The following is a 23177-nucleotide window of genomic DNA, read 5'->3' on the forward strand; positions in this document are numbered from 1 at the left end:
AAATGTCTATATCTGTTTTTCCAGCAGCTTTTTGATTATTTTCCTAGTCCACTTTAGCCAACTCCGAATTCATATCTTTCTTTAAGTTTAGGTTAAAATATTAGTTTCAGACTCCAGATTCTCATCTTCAAAGTGAATGTGAAATTCCCTCATGTTATGATCATTCTTCCTCGATGACTCTTTCATATGAGGTCATGTGTGTGATGCTACATGAATTGTTCATGCCTTGTTTGTGGATTAAGATGTCTCTTACACATTCTCAGGCCTAAACTAACCTTTGACTGCAGAAAATGTTACAAATACACTTCATGAACTCATCCTCTAAACTATCGTTGATACCTGTTAAGTTCAATCCATATGAAGATTAAATTAGCATAAGACTCTTCTGGTTTGTTTCTTAAAATGCCCATTATGAACTACTGTTAGGGGTTGTTTAGTTCACTTGGCTGGACAGATGTTTGCAAAACATTCGGTTTCTGAATTAGCTGACATTACCATGAAGGACCTTCCTCTCAACCTCTCCCCTCACCCCAGATCCGTGGTGACCTGGTTAAACCATCACCAGGGACCCTCTCTAATGATCTGGCAGGACTATGGTGTCTTTACTTTTCTTTAAACTGTTTCTGGATGTATTTTACACAACTGCAATTTCTTTCACTTCCTATTCCTTTACACCCTCCAAAATGATTCTATATCTGCAGAGCTGGGCTGAGGAGTGGCAGATGGAGTTCAACCCTGCCAAGTATGAGGTTGTCCATTTTGGAAAGACAAATAAGAATGTGGAATACAGGGTTAACGGTAGGGTTCTTAGTGAGGTGGAGGAACAGAGGGATCTTGGGGTCTATGTTCATAGATCTTTGAAAGTTACCACTCGGGTGGATAGAGCTTGTAAGAAGGCCTATGGTGTATTAGCGTTTATTAGCAGAGGGATTGAATTCAAGAGTCGTGAAGTGATGTTGCAACTGTACAGGACTTTGGTTAGGCCACATTTGGAGTACTGTGTGCAGTTCTGGTCACCTCTGTTTTTACTACCCTGTCTGGTGGTGCATCCTTATGTTTATATGTTTTATATCTCTTCCTGCCACACGCTGGGTAGATGCATCCATATCATTACTCTGCATTCTTGTCTTATTCTTTCTTTGAAACTTTTTAAATCCCCACAACACTTTACCCCATCCCTAAAAAAAATTGTACAGTCAAAGTAAGTTGTACTTAATGCCTTGCATGGAGCAGGGAGATTTTGAGGTCGAGGGATATTGTTTGATAGATATTGCTGTTTTCCAGCTTTTCAGAGCATTTATCGTGGGTTTTTTTTGATTGTTTTGCAAGCTCTCCAACTGAGAAGAGGATCAGCTTTACTGGACTGCCAATGGTAAAAAATCGGTACTTGCTCACCAAGAAGGGGCCCATGTATGGAAAATCCTCCCTAACTCTGAAAAGGACATCTGGGAAAGGACTTGTGCAAATCAGTAAACACAGGCTGAGGAGGCTACCATCATCAGGACTACATGGAACTTCAAAGCAAGGTAGAAAACTGATGTCTGATTACAGGGTCTCTTCAGTCAGTTGGCTGTTATATACGTTTTAACATTTGGCTGTGGAGCTGTTGTGGTGAATTGGGCAAGTGTTTTTTAAATGTTTCCAGTCAATTCAGACACAGTAGGCATGGGAACTACTTCACAGGTGGCGATCTTGCCTTCAAGCCTGATTTTTACTTCTTTTTATTAGCTGTCTATGGGTCTTTTATTATCATTTGATGAGGGGAACCAAAGGGAAGCTTGCCCAGCAATTGAATGTAAGTTGAAGTCAGGTGTGTCTCTTCCTATATCTATACTGGATATAACAGTAGATATAGTATACTACATGAGGACTTCATATTAATGAGTGTTTGATGTTTTTATGTACAGTTTGAAAATCTCCATTCAATCATCCACAGTTGTTATTGAAAAGAACAGAATCCTATCTATTTTACAGGCACTTTGCTGTAATTCATTGGTCCCCAGTTCAGCTTAGCAACACAATTTAGTTTGTTTAAAGTTGCAGTGCAGTTGGTTTTGATACCCGTGGTTGAGGATGATCGTACACAGTTTCTGCTGCAGATGACTACAGTAATTACTCTTGTTGGTGATGCATGTCGGTGTATAGAATTCAGAGTGATGAAAACATAGAAGTTGCTAGATGATAAAATGCCACAGTCTATTTAATTAATCTTGCTCTGTCGTGTAGTCACGTCATAATATTTTAATTGAGTTGTTGCCTAATCGTAATTAACAGCCTCTAATATAAATTGGTCTGCAACAGAACCAGTCACGAGGTGAGGAAAACCTCTGTGATGGAAAGCTTTACGAGCCACTTGCTACAATTTCGACATGTGGTATCCCAGCACAGGTAAACTTGATTTTGTTTGTTAAGACCCAGTTTTATTTCTAGAGAAGCCAGCATGTGCTCAGAAGCGGGTATTACTCTGGTATGATTTGGTATTTATGCCTATTTTTAGAGGCTAATATGTGCATATAAGTTGAAATTTTGTCCTACTGGGTACATATCACAACCTTAGCACAAAACTGTTGGATTGGTCCTTATTCCACATTTTGAATTGATTTATATCTTTGGATTTGGTGCAAGTTCCCTTACTAAGTAATGGTTTGAATTCATCAACTGGATATTGATGTATCTACTTGTTTATGTTTGAATGTACTAGTTTTCATTGCAGTACTAAGTAAATAAGCGAAATGTTATTTGTGATAATGTCAGGTGTCTTGATGTTTTTATTTCTCCTCCAGGGTGATTTGGATAATGCCACACTTTAAACACCAAGCTTCCATTGTTCTTAATAAGCGTTGCTGCACTTAAAAAACATATTCTTGTGTTTTGTGCATCAGGAGACTGTTGATTGGATTCCAGAGCTTCACAAAAACTTTAATGATTCTCATTCCACATTTTTGCAATTTCTCTCTTTATTTCTGAGGTATACTGTTTTTCATTTCTTCCTGCCAATGTGGAATAGTTCATATTATAATCCATTTGACCATAGTGGGAGGAAGTGGCATAGTGGTAATGTCACTGGACTTGTAATCTCGAACTCTTAGTTAATGTTGTGGTTCTGTTCACCAAGCTGGGAATTTGTGTTGTAGACGTTTCGTCCCCCATCTAGGTGACATCCTCAGTGCTTGGGAGCCTCCTGTGAAGCGCTTCTGTGTTGTTTCCTCCGGCATTTATAGTGGTTTGTCTCTGCTGCTTCTGGTTGTCAGTTCCAGCTGTCCGCTGCAGTGGCCAGTATATTGGGTCCAGGTCGATGTGTTTGTTGATAGAATCTGTGGATGAGTGCCATGCCTCTAGGAATTCCCTGGTTGTTCTCTGTTTGGCTTGTCCTATAATAGTAGTGTTGTCCCAGTCGAACTCATGTTGCTTGTCATCGGAGTGTGTGGCTACTAAGGATAGCTCGTTGTGTCGTTTCGTGGCTAGTTGGTGTAGCACCCGAGCTACAAATCTTCTAACAAACTCTCTTTTAGTTAATATTCTGGCGACCATGGATTTGAAACCTGTCATGACAGATGATGAACCTGAATTCAATAAAAATCTGGAATAAAGAGCCAAGTCGCGCCCACTGTTGATTATTGTAAAGCTCATCATCATCACTGATGTCCATTTATGGAATGAAATCTATCATCCTTATCTGGCCTGACCTGCATGTGACCCCAGACCCAAGGCAACGTGGTTGACTCTTCACTGCCTACAGGCAATTAGGGGTGGGCAGTAAATGCTGGCTTGGCCACTGACAACCACAAATTTAAAAAAAAACTTCTCTCTCAATCTGTCTCCCTTTGCCAACTCTCTACTTTCTCTTAACTTAGTTTTCCTAATTATCTCAATGTCAGTAAATTTTGCTACTACACATTTGGACCCTTTGTTCAAGTCTTTGATTCGGTTTATACGTTGTTGACACTCGTGCTTAATACTGTGACAGCTTACGTGTTCCATCCTATCAACCTGAAAATGACATTTTATGTCTAATCTCTGTTCCCGTTAGCTAACTAATCGTCTACCTGTATTAATATGCTATACTCTGTACCATAGCTCTTTATCTTACATTTTAATTTGGCATGTTGTCAAATGTTTTTTGACAATCCAATTGTGGATACACTTTTTCAACAAGTTATCTTTCTTGTAATTTTCTCAAAAATCTTCTGATAAATTAGTCAAAAATAACTTCTCTTTCACAAAAGCATGTTGACTTTGCTTGACTGTAGTAAGATTTTCTAAGTATCCTGCCTTTAGTTATAGCATTTTCCCTTTGACACATATTTGACTAAATAGCTTGTAGTTTCCTGCCTTTGTCTCCCTTCTTTCTCGAATAATGTATTTCATTTACTGTTTTCCATTTACTGAGATTCCTAGGAGAAAGTGAGGACTTCAGATGCTGGAATCAGAGTCGAAATTGTGGTGCTGGAAAAGCACAGCAGGTCCGGCAGCATCTGAGGAGCGGGAGAAGCGACGTTTTGGGCAAAAGCACTTCAGGCTGAAAGGCTTATGCCTGAAACATCGAATCTCCTGCATTTTGGATGCTGCCTGACCTGCTGTGCTTTTCCAGCACCACACACTCGTCTGCTGAGATTCCTCCCAAGTCTAGGGAATTTTGGAAGATGATAGACAAGCATCTATAAGGTCTGCAGCCACTCCTTTTAAGACCCTAAGATGAAGTCCATTTGGCCTGAAGCCTTCAATTCTAATAATTTTCTAAGTACCCTTTCTGTGGTGACGGTGATTGTCATTGTTTAAAGCTCCTCTTGATTTACATATTGTCATAAAGGTGTTTGAGGAGTGATGGTTTATCTTTGATACAGCCATATTACACATCGATTTGCTTTTAGGAGAAACTGTTTTGCCATGCTGGAAGTATTGAAGACCTGCTTAGTAAACTTCAAACATAGAATGATTTTAGTATAGAAGCGAGGCCTAGTGATCTGAGCTGGCTCTCTGTAAGAGCAACACAGCTAGTTCTACTCCTGACTCTGGAAGTTCTTTTATCCTAAAGGGTTTTTTTCCGGTTCTCTTTTTGAAAGTAGGTCTGCCTCCACCAGATTCTCCAGGAAAGCATTGTGAAAGCACTTCAAAGAGTTTGGAGAAGAAAAGCAGATTGAAAATGTGCTAAAAGATTGTAAGGATATAGAGTTGATGCTTGGCATTTTTAGGAAAAAGCTGAGGATGGCAGATTTGAAAAGGGAGGGTCCAGTGCCTGAGTAGAGATTGATAATGGTTTTATCAGCTAACATAGAAACCAGGAAGTGAAGTTAAATGCTCGGTAGTTTAGTGGGAATAGAATTGAGGGAGTAGAAGGTGGGTCACGTGGACAACTGAGCACGGTGAGAGCATGAAGATGGGATGGAATTTTGGCAATGTTCAAACCCCTTGCATCGTTCCTGTTCACCAGTTATATGTAAATTTTGCTGTGGTATCTAAATATCAGCCAAGGGACACAGACTAGTGATTAAATTTGAAATGTGTCCATTAGTGACAGCTTAGTACCACACTGGTATTGACTGCCTGAGCTACTGTGGGAAGACCTTAATGAAACATTATTTCTTCAAAACTCTGAGATGTGGACAGGGAATGAATTTCTTACAAGTAGTTTTGCATTGGAGAGATTTTATCAGGTGCTCATGTATTTATTCTGTTTAGTCATTATTCTGTTGTTAGCGATGTTACTATGGCAAAAATTGAGAATCTGTTTGTTGATGTTGTGAAAATAGCTGAACACTAATGAACAGTTAATTTGGCGACCAGTAGGGGACAGCATTGTTCTCCTGTGCTGCAATCCTTCCAGCTTCTAATTGATTGCCCAATTTTCTCTTTATGTGAAAGAAGACAGATATCAAGTAATTTGCAGCAATAACGTGCTTGCACTTGGCCTGCTCTATTCTCGTGTTCATTTCCGATTGCAGATGAAACGCTAATATATAATTATCCTTGCAAATTGGATTGCTTTAAATAAAGAGAAGTGTTTGGCTGAGAGGGATGATCCCATTTCCTTGAGTTACTGCGAACTGTAATTGCAGCATTCAATCAATTTGCAGCATTCGAAATTCCATCACTATCAACATCAACCCTCATTCCTTTTGATAGCTAAAAGCCAAGCTATTTCTCTGCTTCTCTCCTTTTTTTTTTAAACAATTGAATTAATCAGGCTAGACTTAAACATTTGCTCACATGGAGAGGTCAGGGCTGGTAGTATATTGTCTTACAGATAACGGTTAATAAAAAGGAAATTAAATTCCTAATAATCACCTTGGAGTACTGAAATGTTAAAATTGACTGTTTCCAGAGTTGATTTTAGTACGACGTGATCTTACATTTCTGCTTTACATTAACATCCATGCACTTCATAGTACATTTACCGATAACTCTGAGAAATGTTTGACTATATGGTACCAATGTACCTCCATCAGCAGTCCCTTGTTTGAGTGACACACTCATTGTCAATGATCTCAATCTCAACTTTGTTAGAGGACTGCCATCTCAATTTGCTCTGTGGGACAAAGACATATCTGTATTACACGTTTTTACTATGAGTTGCCACTCACATTTGTGTACTTAGTGTTCTGTACAAAATGTGCCTTCTCTTACCTTGTATTTAGGTAAATGATTGTGAGGTCCCATGAGTGAACACAAATTTCTTAGTACTGTGTGCTGACTGTTGTGATTACATAAAGACTCAAGAAATAGGAGCAGGAGCAGACCATATAGTCTGTCAAACTTGCTCGGCCATTCAGTATGATCATGGTTGATTATAGACTTCAACTCCACTTTCTTGCCTGTTCCCCATATCCCCTGATTTCTCGAGAGGTCAAAGCTCTGCCGATTCCAGCCTTAAATATCATCGAAAATGGAGCATGCACAAACACTTGCGGTAGAGAATTCCAAAGATTCACAACCTTCTGAGTGAAGTAATTCTTCCTGATCTCTATCCTGAGACTATGCCGTTGTGGTTTAGATTCTCTGGCGAGAAGAAAAAAGCCTTCAGCATCTACCCTGACAAGCCTCTTAAAGATTTTGTGTGTTTTAATGTGATCACCGCCTCTCATTCTTCTGTACTTCAGAGAATGTTCGTTCAATTTACTCAGCTTCTTGTTACAGGAAGACCTTCCATCCCGGGGACCAATTAAGTGAATCTTCGCTAACTGCAAGTGTTATTTTCCACAACTTGAAGATCAGAACTGCATTTGTACTCCAGCTGTGTTTTGACCAAAGTCTGTACAATTGATACAGGATGTCTTTATTCTTGTCAAAAAACAAAGACTGCAGATGCTGGAATTCTGAAACAAGAACAGAAATTGCTGAAGAATTTCAGCAGGTCTGGCAGAATTTGTGGAGAGAAAGCAGAGTTAACATTTTGGGTCGGGTGACCTTTCTTCAGAACTTGTACTCAGTTATCTTAGAATAAAGACACCATTTGCCTTCCTAATTGAATGCTGTACCCACATGCATGAGTTTCTTGTATCAGTGCACCCATATTTAGTCGAACCAGAAGTATTTTAAAATAATTCTACTTTTTTGTTCTCAGAACTGAAGTGAATAACTTAAGTCTTGTTCAAATTATACTCCATCTGCCACCCTATTGCTCAGTATTGAACGAGTGTATACTATTTTCAGCTGTCTGAGTCTGCCTCACAGCTTACATTTTTCACCTAGCTTTATACCATCGACAACTTGAGAGGCTTTGCTTTTTTTTTCACCCAAGTTATTCATGTAGATTGTAAGTAGCTGAGGCCTGATACTTGCAGCATTGCACTACTCCTAGCATGTCGACTTGAAAAATGCTTCAGTTATATCCACTCTTTGCTTCCTGAATGTTAGTTAAACTCTGTCCTAATATATACACTTTATCTTGCCTGTTAACCTTTTGTAAAAGACTTTGAAAATCCCAGGTATAAGATATACTATCTGTTTTTATCGCAGATTAAAAAGGCAGCTCATCACCACTTTCTTGAGGGCAATAAAATATTTAATCAGTCGGTGAATTCCACATCCCATGAATGAACTAAAAGAAACATGATTTTGTCTATCGTCCTATGGTTTTCTCAGTGCATTGTTGAGACTTTCTTCATGATAGATTGCATTTTCTTGTCAACGGATGTCAACAGTAGACCATATGAAACACACGGAACTTGATAGAAAGAATTTACATTTCTATATTGCAATATTGATTAAACAATTGAGAAGTATTTAATTTGCTGGGATGTACTTTGACATTTTGAGATCACAAGGGGTGCTATATAAATGCCAAGGTTTTATTCTGAAAGATGGCCTCTGGAATGGTTTGTGGAGCCTACAACCTTCTAACTATTCGAAGCAAGAATGGTCCCTACATCTGAACCATAGTTCCTTCCTCTGGATAGCAGACTGATTCTTGGGCAAAGATGACAACCGTTGGACAAATGAACTGGCCAATGTTAATATGTTTCATAATATATCAGATCAGATATGATTCTTCCTGAGATATCTCTCAACATAAAACTGAACTGTGAAAGGGGCAGTTCACTTACATGATGAGAAACTGCTCAGATCTTCTGAAAGAAAAGTGGAAAGTGCTTCAAATCAAAAACATCTGGATTCTATCTTGTCAAGGTGAATTGTCCAGCTTCGTTCTGCTTTTTAAAAGCAAAATGTCCACTTTGATATGTCTGAGGTCATAACTAAATTGTGTAACATGAGCATCAGAAGCGAAAAGAAAAGCAGACTGCTAGTAGCCTGTTATGAACATCATTGATGCTGTTAAGACAAGAGATCCATTAAGTTTTGCCTTTTTGTTTTATTTGTGCTTCTATTGCACTTAATATGATATTTTTCCTGAAAATGGAAAGTAGAGGCTGTTTGAACTGTGCACCTGCCTATGAGAGGTCTCACTGCTGGCAGGATAAATTGGGCATTTCTGTTCTGCTTCTGTGAATGCATAATACTCCCTCTGGCATCCTGGCTGATATTTAGCGGGGTTAGCCAGCTGAACAAGTTTGATTGAAGGGCTTTCTGTTACTCAACCTCTTAACCTTCTAGTTTAGCAGTTAACATCAAACCACAAAACTTACCTGAAAGAAAGCTGGCAGTCTGGCAATCATCCTTGACATTGCAGTCTGCTTGGTCTACAATTTTCCAAGTCCACTCTTCCTGTGCAGTGTTTAAAATCTGCTTTCTCATATCCTGTGTTTTTGTTTATTTTCCTTGAACTTTTGAACCTGCTTCAAATTGGACAACTTTTAATCCTGTGTAAACTAATCCTTCAACAGCTGCTGTAGCTTCTCGGTTGTGACTACAACCTACATTGGTGATCGGATGATACGCGATAATGTATCATGTAAACTCATTCACTCAGTCCATTTTAATTTTCATGATGCTGTGTTCATATTTTGTCCCAAAGAATGGCAAATCTGCCCCTGTTTTCTAAAATTATAGGTTCAGCTGTATTATTTGCCATTCTAATCTAATTTGTAAGCATGTATTCTGTTCAAGTTCAGTGGTCTTGCCACACTCCCCTTCCCTAACTCTCCCCAACTGGTGCTGTTAATGATCTCAAAGTAAGAATAGATATGAGGAAGTGAAAACGTGGATTTGTTGATTTTGAAGTAAGAGGGGGAGAGAAAGATCTCAATGAGATGTAGAGTGACAGGGTGCCACTGAGGTGACCATAATGTTGTAGACCTTCCATGGTTTCCATCTTTTTTTGTCTAATACTATTATATATTTCAACGTGCCTGTACAGCTTCAGTACCCACCTAAGTGCTTCTTCAAAAGTGAGTCATGAAATAACACTTTGTCAGTAGGATATTGGTTTGAGAGTCACAGTCACATCTTGTTTTCCTTACCTGTCCAGCCTGTCACTTGGATGCTGTGCTGGATGTGTTTGGTATGTTCATAGCATGAGAGCTCCATATTAAGTAGTAGCCACCTATTTTACCCTGTCTGTATGTGTAAGGGGGAATTTATAAGGGGATTAAGTTTTAATTAGTGTTATATGCCAATGGTTTATAACTTTTTAATCTATAGCTAGTCTAGTTACTTGTAATAATTAGTGTTTTGAAACCTGGTCAATGCTTTGTATCAACCTTGCCTGAACAATAGGGAAATTGGGGAACATTAACATATTTTATAAAGCCTTAACTTTTATGAAAATTCTTGGAATAACCAGGCTCTATTTTTAGTATGCAATGAGTCATAACATCATCTATATCTACCTATCTGTCCCTTTTTAAGTACTTTGTAAGTTTCAGTGAGATCACCTCTCATGCTTCGAAACTCCACAGAATACAGGCCATTTTGCTCACTCTCTGTTCATAGGCCAGTCTCGCCATACCTGGAATAGGTCTGGTGAACCTTCATTGTACACCTTCTATGGTAATAATGCATTTCCTAAGCTGAGGAGACCAAAACTGCACTCAGCACGCCAGGTGCAGTCAAACTACACTCCTATACAACTGGGGCAAGACTTCACTATTTCTGTACTCAAATTCTCTTGCAATAAAGACTAACATTCTGTTGAGGCTTTTTCTGAATTAAAGTGCTTTATAATTGTACACTGTAGTGTATGCTGTTGCCACTCACTGGAACCTTCTCCAATGAAAGGATATCAGAGTTTTGTAGACTGCAGAGTAGGGCCTAGTAATTTGTGTAACAATCTGTTGATAATAAGGTGACAGATGAATATCACATGATGGACCACAATGAGATTTAAGCTTTCTGACTCTGCCCTGGGCCTTGAGAGGAAATGGCTGACATGTTTTCAATGTCTCCACATTTTCCATGACAGACTCAGAACTTCATGTGGCACAGTGGCTCAGTAGTTAGCATTGCTGCCTCACAGCGCCAGGGACCCGGGTTTGATTCCAGCCTCAGGGGACTGTCAGTGTGGAGTTTGCACATTCTCCCCATGTCTGTGTGTGTTTTCTCCAGGTGCTCTGGTTTTCTTCCACAATCCAAACATGTGCTGGTCAGGTGAATTGGCCATGTTAAATTGCCCATAATGTTAGCTACATTAGCCAGGGGTAAATATAGGGTAGGGAATGGGTCTGGATGGGTTACTCTTCGGAGGGTCGGTGTGGACTTGTTGGACCAAAGGGCCTGTATCCATACTGTAGGGAATCTAATCTAATCTAAAACTTTGCAAATGATGCCCAATGGTGATTAGGTCTTCAGGTCAGTGATGGAATGATCTTCTGTGAAAATCCTGCAAAACCCATGTGAGTGAAAACTGGAGAGACACAAACTTATCTTGATTGAAAGACAAATCTTTGTGCAGATGCTTAATTATAGAAATTGAATGATCCTGCTACGTCTCAAGATGCTTTAAATTAACAAACCAAAAAAAAACTTTTATTTTCCATAAATAAGTCTTTTATTTATTTATATTTCTAAAGTTTGCCAAGAGATGGGAAGAGTTTAAATACCCAGAGTGCAAGTTTAATCTTTTTAATGTAGCTTGTAACCTATCAACCTCAGTATAGATGTGCCTTGTGAATTTGGCCTTCATCAAAGGCCACTGATGAATTTGGTCCTATTTGTGAAAGATCAGGAAGGTCTACCACTAAAATGGGAAATATTTTCTCTTTAACCAAATACAAATGAATCCAAACTTTGTGAAACTATCAGCAGTAGGCACAGGATAAAAAACAATTTGTGACTATAAGAGCAGCACCTCAGAGAATTTGAGTGTTTTATTTATGGAATGACTAGTCTTCTATCAGTTGCTCTTTTAATTTTTTTCAACTGTTTTACTGGTTTCAAGAGGGACGAATTTGGCGTCCATCACATGTATTTTGAGCCCTGGCTTATAGGATGTTATCCTGACTGTAAACAGTGACATACGTCACATGAACACACATTGCCTGACAAGGTGGTAGTTATCAGTAAATCTACGATTAGGTAGACATACACTTGAAAAGGAAAAAATATAAATGACTGATAAAAAAGATTGGAATTAATTCGTAAGTTCCTTCAAAGAATGAGAAAATGTATTACAGGCGAAATGGCTTCCTTCCATGCAACTAGAGATTATATGCAAGCCTCTGTCCAATTACAATCAAAGTAAATCTAATTGCTTCACTTCGTCTAATATATCTCATGTTCGTTTGGTAGGTTGAAAGGTAGAGGTAGCCAATTGAATAGTGTTCCAAAAACTGGAGAGTTTTTTTATGGTATAAGTATGTTCACAAATGTGTTGTGCAAAGGTATGCATAGAAATCTGAAATTTAGAAGAATGAAGTCTGATCTAATTGAAAGACATTATTATGGGAGAATTTGACAGGACAAATGTTGAGACTGTTTGCCCTGGCCAGTGAATCATCACTGTGGAACATAGTCTCAGGCTATTTAACTTAAGACTGATGATGAAGAGAAATTGCTTAACTCAAAGATTTGTGAATTGTTGGAATTCACTTTTCCAGTGGGCTGTGGATGCCTAGTTATAGACTTTGTTCAAGGCTATGACAGGTGGAGTTTTGAATGATAAGGCAAGTGTGAAATTGTCCATTTTGGACAGAAAAAGGATAGATTAGAGAACTTTTCCAGATGATAGGAAGCTAAATACACTGGTACAGAAAATAGTTAAAAATGTGTTGCTGGAAAAGCGCAGCAGGTCAGGCAGCATCAAAGGAACAGGAGAATCGACGTTTTGGGCATAAGCCCTTCAGGAATGAAGACGGTGTGCCAAGCAGGCTAAGATAAAAGGTAGGGAGGAGGGACTTGGGGGAGGGGCGTTGGGAATACGATAGGTGGAAGGAGGTTAAGGTGAGGGTGATAGGCCGGAGAGGGGGTGGGGGCGGAGAGGTCGGGAAGAAGATTGCAGGTCAAGAAGGCGGTGCTGAGTCTGAAGGTTGGGACTGAGAAAAGGTGGGGGAAGGGGAAATGAGGAAGCTGGAGAAATCTGCATTCATTCCACCTATCTTATTCCCAATGCCCCTCCTCCAAGTCCCTCCTCCCTACCTTTTATCTTAGCCTGCTTGGCGCATCCTCCTCATTCCTGAAGAAGGGTTTATGCCTGAAACGTCGATTCTCCTGTTTCTTTGATGCTGCCTGACCTGCTGCGCTTTTCCAGCAACACATTTTTAAGCTCTGATCTCCAGCATCTGCAGTCCTCACTTTCTCCTGGTACAGGAAATAATCAAGAAAGCCAATGGAATGCTGGCTTTTGTCTTTAGAGGATTTGTGTAAGACATTATGCAGTGGTTATACAAAGCCCTGGTTAGAACCCATTTGGAGTACTATGAGCAGATCTGGGCACTATACCTTTATAGAGGTTTATAAAATCATGAGGGGCATGGATAGAGTGAATATTTAAGTCTTTTTACTAAGGTGGGGGGGGGTGGGGGTGGAGTCCAAAACAAAAGAGCATAAGTTTAAGGTGAGAAGGGAAAGATTTAAAAAGGACCTGAGAGGTAACCTTTTCTTGGAAAGGATGTTGCATAGATGGAATAAGCTTCCAGAGGAAGTGGTAGATATGAGTACAATTACAATATTTAAAAGACATTTGGGCAGGTATGTGGATACAAAAGGTTTAGAGGGATATGGCCATATACAGGCAAATGGGAATAGCTCAGTGACAACCATCACCTTCTGTCTCCTACCACTAAGCCAACTTTGGATTCAACTTGCTAAGTTACCATGGATCCTGCGTTACTTTACCTCTTTTATCAGTCTCCCATGTGGTACTAAGGAAACTAAGGCTTTGAAAATGAATGTATGAAATATTCATACCAAAGTAACTGAATTGACAACATACTTTGAAATGACTATGATCTGATCAGTATTATGGATGTGATTGAAGGATGACCAGGTTTGTATTCTGAATATTGAGTGATATATGACATTCAAGGAGAATAGGAAGCTAGGTCAAGATGGAGTAGAAATAACTTTGATTCAGGAATTCAGGGTGGAAATGGGGAGCATTGACCACAGTGTAGGAAGAAGTTTATAAGAAACTTGTGATAGAGGGACAGAAATAATTGAGTAATTTTAATATACGTGTAATCTGGAAAAAAAATTGAATGAGGAGCTTTGTAGCATGCTTTCGAGAGTTTCTCACAGCGGCACATTCTTGAGTTGATCAGACAGTAGGCTATACTAACTTTGGTATTGTGTACTGTGACAAAGTTAATAACTTACCTTGGAATAAAGGCATTGCTAGATAGCACCACTCATGATATGATTGAATGTTTAAAGGGAGAACAATGGGTCTAAGACTATAACTTTTAACTTCTAAAAAGGGCAACTTCATGCAAATGAAATCTGAGCTGGATAAGTGAACTGGGAAATTATTCTAGGTGATAGATCAGTCGAGAAACAGTGGCAGATATTTTAAAGCATATTTCAGATATTCTTCATAAGTACAACCTAATATAAAGAATAATTCCGAAGGAGGGTATTGACATTTGTTGAAAATGAAAGACATTTAAGAAGTATATCGATCTTGAGGAAAAAACATTTAATTGTGCAAAGCTGAATGGCAGGTCAGCATACAAAGAATGGCAGAGAATGGCTAATGTTAATTTAGTGAAGACACGTAAATTAGAGCTTGAGAGAAAACTGTTTAGAAATGTAAAAATAGACAACAAGAGTCTGTATAGGTATCAAAACAAGAAAAAAAAGTAAAATGATTGTTGGTCCTTTAGAAGGTGAGAATGGAGACAATTTTTTTCCATTAATTAATGGAATGTGGGCTTTGCTGGTTGTTCCAGCATTTATTGCCCATTTCTCCATTTCCCTTGAGAAGCTAGTGGTGAGCTACTTGACTGAACCACTGCAGTCTAATTGTCATAGTTATACCCACTGTGCTGTTGAGGAGGGAGTTCCAGGATTTTGCAATATTGAAGAAATGGCAACATAGTTCCAAGTCAGGTTGGTGTGTGACTTGGATGGCGTCAAGCTTTTTAAGTGTTATTGGAGCTGCATCCACCAATGCAAGTAGGGAGTATTCCATCCCACCTTTTTGTTTTAGTTACACAATGCATTGGTGAGACCACAGCTCAAGTACTGTGCGCAGTTTTGGTCTCGTAATTTAGGGAGGGATATACGCATGTTGGAGTCTGTTTGGAAGAGATTTATTAGATGGTAGAGTGCAATGAGCATGTTGTCTTTGCAAGCAAAGGCTGTACAGACTGGGCTTGTTTTCCTTGGAGTTCAGAAGCATATATGAGTCTGAATAGCCTTGACAAGGTTGCTTTAGAAGAGACACTCATTCTTGTGGGCGAGTCCAGAACTGGGGATGTTGACTTAAGGTTAGCACTAAGGTGAATTTTGTTTTGAGGATTGTGAGACGTTGGAACTCTGCCTCAGAAGGCAGTGGAGACATGATTGTTGAATATGTTTACGGTGAAGGTAAATAACCTTTGATTGCTTTACTAAACAAAAAGCTATAGGGGATAGATGAAAATGGGGAATTTGGATGATAAACAAATCATCCAAAATTGTATTGAATATTGGAGCACACTTAGAAGGATTGGCTTATTTCTGCCCCTAATTTGTATTTTTGTATGTTAAGGTAGACTTGGCAAGTTTTAATTTCATTTTCAGGTTTACTTGGTTGGATTTAACTCCCACCCTCTGGATTGCTAGTAAAATACTAGCAATAGGAATGGAAGTTTGACCCAAAAGGACTGTCCAATATAGCTGAGGTAAGGTGAATTGCCATCACCTGTTACCACCTTATGTACTAGTTTACTTTGAGAGGTTTAATGAAGGGGTCCAGTTGAAGATTTTAGAAGAAATCTCTGAATAGTTTGGAACAAAATATTTCCAGAAGGTCATAAGAAGTTGGAGCAGGAGAAGGCCATCTGCCTATTGAACCTGGCCCCATCATTTAATAACATTATGGCTGGCCAGACTGTGGCCAAAGTCAACTTTCCTGCTTCCAAAAACCCTTGATTCCTTTTCAGTTAAAAAGTCATCTTGCTCAGGCTTAAGTATGTTTAATGATCCAGCTGCTACTCTCTGAGGAAGAAAGTTCTGAACACTAATGTCCCTCTGAAAGACAAAATTCCTCCTCATCTACATTTATATGGGAGATCCCTTATTTTTAAACAATGGCCTCTAGTTCTATTCTTAGGGCTTTCAAATAAAAAACAAATGGTCATAAATATAAGACAGTAACAAATAAATCAAATGAAAAAATTAGCAGAAAGCTTATGTTTTCAAGAATGATATGAATGTGGAATTTGTTACTTCAAGGAATTAATGAGGTTAGAGCAGAGATTTCTTTAAAGTTACCTAGATAATTATATGAGAGAGAAATACCATGATGACACTGAAAAGCGCAACAGAAAACTTGAAGTGCATGGAGTGGCAGATAAAATAACATGGCAGTCAGAAAATTTGTACTCTGTGATGTGGTCCCTTGTAAGATAGCTAATGCTATCAAAACTAAGGAATAGAAGATATCACTAAGTTAAATTATTATTTCCTGTGGTATTCACAAGGGAAGTCTCAAATTGGCATAAACGCTGTAATCTTTGTCATGGGGCCAATTACTCCAACATAAATGAGATTGAAATACTAAGTTTGTTGAAATTGTTCAGATCAGATAAATTCCAAAAGATGGCTTATATTTATTGCCATGTGATACAGAAGTCAGAAGACACTCGGATTATGCATATGTTGCCGTGAATAGAACAAAGGAATTGTAGATGGTAAACAACATGGAAAATGTTTATCATGAAAATGCTCCAAACTGAACCAAGGTAATAGTAGGATACTAATTAAATTTAAGACTAATGACAAAATAATCGATGCAAGAAAGTGAAGACTTCCTTGTTATCCATACTCTAGGTCTATTTAATAAGTTATGAGTTCAGCTCCAAAGAGCTGGAGTGGAAAAATGGTGAGTAATTACAGAGATTTATAAGGAGTTAAAGAAAAAGGCATCACGATTCGCTAATACAATATTCTTGAAAAAGTCAAGCCAGCAGAACAATTCTAAACCAGCAGCTGATTGTTGTCAAATAACATCTCATATGTTTTTCATCTCATCAGCAATTGTACAGAGTACTCTGTTGTCATGAATAGTATTGTGCTTTGAGCATTTTAGGAATTACATCCTCCCAGAAGTGGAAAGTATCGATCACACTCCTGACTTGGACATTGTAGATGCTGGGTAGGCATTGGTGAGACAGAAGTTGACTCACTTGCCACAGCATTCTTAGTCTCTCTCCTGTTCTTGTAGTATTTGTTGTTGGTTCAATTCAGTTTAGTCGATGGTAATCCCCCCAGAATATTAATGATTCATTGATCCCAATGTCATTGAATGCCAAGGAACGATAGATTTTCTCTTGTTCACAATGGTCATTGCCTCAAATATTACTTGCCACCTATTAACTCAAGCCTTAATGTTGTCTGGGTCTTAATGCATGCAGGCACAGACTGCTTCGGTATCTGAGCCGTGAATGGTGCAGTCATCAGTGAATGTTCCTAATTCTGACCTTTCTGATGGAAGGAAAGTCAATGATGAAATAGCTGACGATGGGCCTAAAACATGACTCTGAGGAACTCTTGCAGGGTTAATCTCCTGGCTTGTTGGAAATAGTAGCATTGGCGGGAATGTGCCAGGCTATGACGTTACAGACAGTGGTTGAATATAGTTCTGCTGCTGATAGCTTACATTTTCCTTACAGATGCACAGTTTGAGTTGCAAGCTTAGTTCAAAGTCTGTTCTGCTTAAGACTTTGCCACACAATACAATTGAGTATCGTTAATGTGAAGGTGTGACTTTGTGCTGATGACTCCTACTGATACTGTTGTGAATGATAGGCAGGTTGGTGAGAACTGTGTCAAGTAACTTTTTCCTTAGTTCCCTCACCACTTTATATGGCTGCCAAACCATATCAAGCAGCCATATCATCCCTTTTTTAAAATGATGCATTTCACCAAAATGATTTTGCTTTGTGAAAATGTTTCAAGATTACTTTTGTAAAATTGTCACATCTACTAATTCTCTTTTTCCAATGTTATTGTATTGTAGCAGCTTGCTTTTAAATGATTTTTTTCTGCTGCACTGACTGTAAACTACATTGACAAATGCCTGTCTTTTTCACGTGAGACCGTGCTACGAGGTTGTGCTGCAAGCAACATTATGAGGCAAACCTCCCTCAAGGCAAATAAAATTTTTGCCCTATAATCGCTGGTGGTTCATAGGTAGATTTATTTGTTGTTACTGGCAATGATTGCAAAGTCCAGGTGGTATAACTCATTGCTAACCTCTAGTGGTAACAGAGTGAAATAAGCAATTGTCAGGATCATGACGACTGTGTAGAATGAGACTATTTGACTCAATACTCCTCTGCTGGCTCTTGATACTGTTGTCTATTTAGTCCCACTCCACTTTCTCACAGCTCTGTCTCTTTTTCTTGTTGTGTATCTGTCTAATTTTCTTGAATGTTAATCTGAATTTTGCTTCCACTATCCTATCGGGCAGCATAATCTGGATCACAGTGCGCAAAATTAAAATACTTGAAGGCATCACTGGTTCTTTTTCCAATCATCTTAAATCTGCATCCTCTGCTACTGATCTATCACAAGAATCTGTTTGTCCCACTTACCTTGTTAAAACTGTTCATGATTTTAAGCACCTCCTTCCAATCTCCTCTTAACCCATACATAATTCTGAGGAATACAACCACAGCTTCTCCTCTCCCTTTTTCTGGTATGTTTCTTCTATACCCTCCATAATTCTTTGACAGTCTGTTTGAACAGCCTTTTAACCCTGACCTACCACTTTCAAATATTTCTGCAAATACCTCCACGTCTCTGTTCTTGCTGCCCATTAATATTATACCATCTGATTTGTATTGCTTTTCTTCATTCTTTCTAGAATTTCTGGCTAGGAATGGCACTGTGATCTTCCTCTGTTGCCTGCACTTTACACTTCTTCTTTGACCAGGAATCTTCACCCTCACTGATCTTTTCATTCAGAATTCCCAGGGTGGCTCTAGCTCTCTCAATTTCCAAGATGTCCACACTCACCAAAGCCCATCTCTTTCTGAATCTGTAGCTCTTTGTTTTCTCAGGTCTTATCTAATATCACCATCATCAAACCCACTGACAAAGATTATTATTATTATTGTTTGGTGTATTGACTTCTACCCAGCAGAGCATGAATGTTATTCTTCTGAGACTTCCTCCAACCATGGTTGCGCTGTCAAACATTAAGCCACTGTATCTAGGACTGTTATCGATTGACTATCCATAGCCTCCAAACTCATTGTCCCAAACCTCCAACAGCCTACTGTTGCCTCCTTCTCAAAATCTACAGGCAAGTTTGCCCTGGTTGACCCACTTTGTCTACTTTCTTCCCATCTACATTCGTAACTCTTCTGATGCCCTATCACTTCAATTATTTCCAGTTTATTGAACTTAATCATCTCCTCTTTCACTATTTCTATCAATGCATCTGCACTGACTCCTACTAGGACTGTTTGAGAACTCTCCACTTCTTTCTTGAACAGAGGTCCAGCTAAACCATATCCACCATGACGCTTTTCTGCCTGGCTGGACTAAACTTCACATTGACCAATTCCTTCTTTGATTCCAATCACCACCTCCAAATAAAAACTGTTGCTATTGGTACCAGCATGAGCACTATCTATGCCAACTGTTTTTGTTTGGAATAGGTGGAATTTTGCTCAATCCAATCCTGCTTGGGACTTATAGTCATAGAGTTATACAGCACTGAAACAGACCATTTGATTCAATTCATTCACTCTGACCAGATATCCTAAACTGATGTAGCCCCATTTGCCAGAATTTGATCCATATCCCTCTAAACCCTTCCTATTTATGTACCAAACCAGATGGCTTTTAAATGTTGTAATTGTACTTGCACCCACAATCTTCTCTGGCAGCTTTTCCCATATGCTGCACCACCCTCTGTGTGAAAACGTTGCCCTCAGGTCCTTTTTAAATCTTCTACCCCTCACCTTAAAACTATGCCCTCTAGTTTTGGACTCACCTACCCTGTCCCTCATGATTTTATACACCTCTATAGTGTCACTTCTCTTCCCTGTAGCCCAAACCCTCTAATCTCGGCAGCATCCTTGTACGAGTTTTCTGAACCCTTTCAGGTTTAACAACATCTTTCTTGTAGCAGGGAGACTCAAATTGAACACAATATTCTAATCCCTTGTCTCTTTTCTAGTTTACTGGTGACTGTATTGGTGCCACTTCCTGCAACCCTCAAACTGGAAAATTTAATTGACTTTGTTTCCAGTAAACTCTGAGGAGAAAGTGAGGATTGCAGATGCTGAAGAGTCAGATGTTGCTTGACCTGCTGTGCTTTCCCACCACCACACTTTTCGACTCATTCCAATAAACCCCCTAGTGACTCATCTTCACTTGGTCGATTTCTATCTTCCAATTTCTGGATTTCTCTTTCTATTCCTAGAAATAGGCTATCAGCTAATAAGAGAAAGTGAGGACTGCAGAGGCTGGAGATCAGAGCTTAAAAATGTGTTGCTGAAAAAGCGCAGCAGGTCAGGCAGCATCAAAGGAACAGGAGAATCGATGTTTCGGGCATAAGCCCTTCTTCAGCTAATAGTCACTACAAACTCTTGAGATTCTCACGGTTGCCTTGATCACACTCCTCACAGCTCAATTCTGATTTCACAGTTTCTGTTTTCATCTAGGTGATGCATGCTGTGGCTGTGTTTTCCTGTTTACTTGACTGAGGATTCTCCCCAGCTTGGTTGTTAGGGCTGTTTAACATATCTGATTTATTTCCTGCGCTTCTGTCACTCCTTTCCTTCCCTCCAAGAATCGTAAGATTTCCCCTGTCTCAGCCTTCCAACTTACCAGTCTTACCAATGTATTCATCTTCAACCATTACATAAGCCCATCCTGATGTAACCAGAAAACCTATTTTCCCCTTCTCTCCCCTTTTCAGCATTGCAAAGGAATTGTCCACTCCTCAGTCACCTCCACCTGACTCTTCATTTACTATTTATGTGAATGCAAAACTTGTTCGTTTACTTTCTTCCTTCTCACTACCCAAGGTTCTAACATTCTTTTTAACTTAAATAGCATTCACTTGTACTTCTTTTCAATTCAGTATTGTGTATTCTTTGCTTACAAATGTGGTTGTCTCAATCTTGGACAGACCAAACCCAGTCTAGGTGACCGTTTTTCAGTGAACTTTGATTCAATCCTCAAACACGTCCTTGGGATTCTTGTCACTGTCATTTCAATATTCTGCCTCGCTCCCACCCTGGTCTCCTGTCCTTGGTTTGCTGAAGTGACCCAGTAAAGGTCAACGCAACTTCCAGTAGCAACAACTCTCTTTTTTTAACTCGAGCCTTTTGGACTGAAGGTTGAGTAAAACAATTTTGGCTCATCTACGAATTGTCTTGCTGTTTCAAATTTGTTTCTTCCTTTACCTCATCATGTTGCATTTGGTTGGCTTCTACACCTTTGTTTACAAACATCCTCTGCTGCTTTACTGTAACTTTTTTATTGTTTAATTTTCTTGTCCTCCATACTACTACTGACTTTCCTTTTGTTCTTCCTGAACACTTTCGCACCCTCTCTCTCTCTCGCCCTCTCTCTCTCGCACCCTCTCTCTCACTCTTGCACACTCTCTTTCTCTCTTTTGCACTCTCTCTCGCTCTCGCGCACGCTCTCTCTCTCTTTCTCTCTCACACACGTGCTCTTGTGCCCCCTCTCTCTCTCTCTCGCGCCTCTCTCTCTCTCTCTCTCGCGCGCCCTCTGTTTCGTTCTCTCTCTCTCTCGCACTCTCTCTCTTGCACCCCCTCTCTCGTGTCCCCCTCGTGCTCTCGCTCTTGTGCACTCTCTCTCATTCTCGTGTGCGCTCTCTCTGGCACGCCCTCTCTCTGGCGATCTCTCTCTCTCTGTCGTGCTCTCTCTCTGGCGCTCGCTGTCTCTGTCGCGCTTTCTCTGGCGCTCGCTGTCTCTCTCTCTCTCTCTCTCTCTCTCTCTCTCTCTCTCATCTCCCTCCCTCCCCCCAAATTATCCATTATATCCAAAATCCATTATATTTTGGAAATATAAAAGGAAAATGTTGGAGATATGCAGCAGATCATACAGCATGTGTGGAGAGAAATAAAGTTAATGTTTTAGGTTGACTTTTTGTCTGCCCTGAGTTCTTTGAAAAATCATTGACCTGAAATGTCACTTCTATTTATCTCCACAGGTTCTGTCTGACCACCTGAGAATTTTCAGCATTATGTGTTAAGACTTCATGTCTCCAGCATAGACAGCAATTTTGCCTTTACATAACACATTGTTTTCACTAGAGATTATCAATGTGGCATTGTACCAATATCACATCATATCTAAGATTCCAGTGTCTGAAATGCCAATGGTTAAATTCTTTGTAATGCAAGGAACAGAGGATGAAATCTCTAATCATGAGCAACTTCCTTGCCACGTTTTGTTGCAAACAAACTTTTTCGGTTTTTTCAAATTTAATTCTGATTTCATCCTTGTATCAGTTGGAAACTTTTATTCATGCTTTGGTTACTCAAGACTTGATAATTCCAAATGGTTCCTGGCTGACCTCCCAAATTCTATCCTCCGTCGCCTTGAGGTCATCCAAATTTCTGATGCTGGTGTCTTAACTCTCACAGATTTTCATCCCTGTCTTCCTCATATTGTGTTCGTGGACCTACATGTTTCCTAGTCAAGAAACTGTCGGTAAAGGATGTGTTAGTTTTTTTTCAGGGAAAACATTTATTTAACCTTTTGCAGCATGATATATAGTCCAATTTTCCCCACCCTCTTGTCTCAGTCCTGTAACATCTGATAAATAGATGTTGCTGTAATCCCTACGGTGTGTGAAGTCTTTATTTGGTTACTGTCACTAGACGTTTTTTCTTGCCTGTAGAGTTACTTGATGTGAAGGCAATCCAAAGTCTTCAAATGTAAATCATTAAGTTCTCACGTCTCTAGTTTCACTTTCCACAGCCCATTTTTAATGATGCATGTTTAGCTGTCAAACTGTACATGCTCAAAGTTCACATACCTGGCACACAGCAGGCCTGGATTCACTGATGGCTGCTGGTGACGGTGTCTTCTTTCCTGTTTAAAAACGTGCTGTTATGAAGCCCAGGAGTGCAGGGGTCTGAGAGCTCAGTAACATTAGCCTGCCAGGCACTCCATGACTGGCACCTGCACATCTCATTTACTGTGGTGAG

At 39.5% G+C, this 23177-nt stretch overlaps 1 protein-coding gene across 1 annotated transcript in view; it reads left to right on the plus strand.

The window, feature by feature from the left end:
- zc3h3 (zinc finger CCCH-type containing 3) overlaps positions 1-23177 on the plus strand; it is a 272870-nt gene that overhangs the window by 15498 nt on the left and 234195 nt on the right. Inside the window, exon 3 of the mRNA XM_043687898.2 lies at positions 1330-1526. Within this exon, the coding sequence (XP_043543833.2) occupies positions 1330-1526 (197 nt within the window). The remainder of the gene's footprint in view (positions 1-1329; positions 1527-23177) is intronic.

Source organism: Chiloscyllium plagiosum, unplaced genomic scaffold (assembly GCF_037043375.1).
Source record: "Chiloscyllium plagiosum isolate Xiang-an unplaced genomic scaffold, Cpla_swu_hap1 HiC_scaffold_4, whole genome shotgun sequence".
NCBI classification, from domain to species: Eukaryota; Metazoa; Chordata; class Chondrichthyes; order Orectolobiformes; family Hemiscylliidae; genus Chiloscyllium; species Chiloscyllium plagiosum.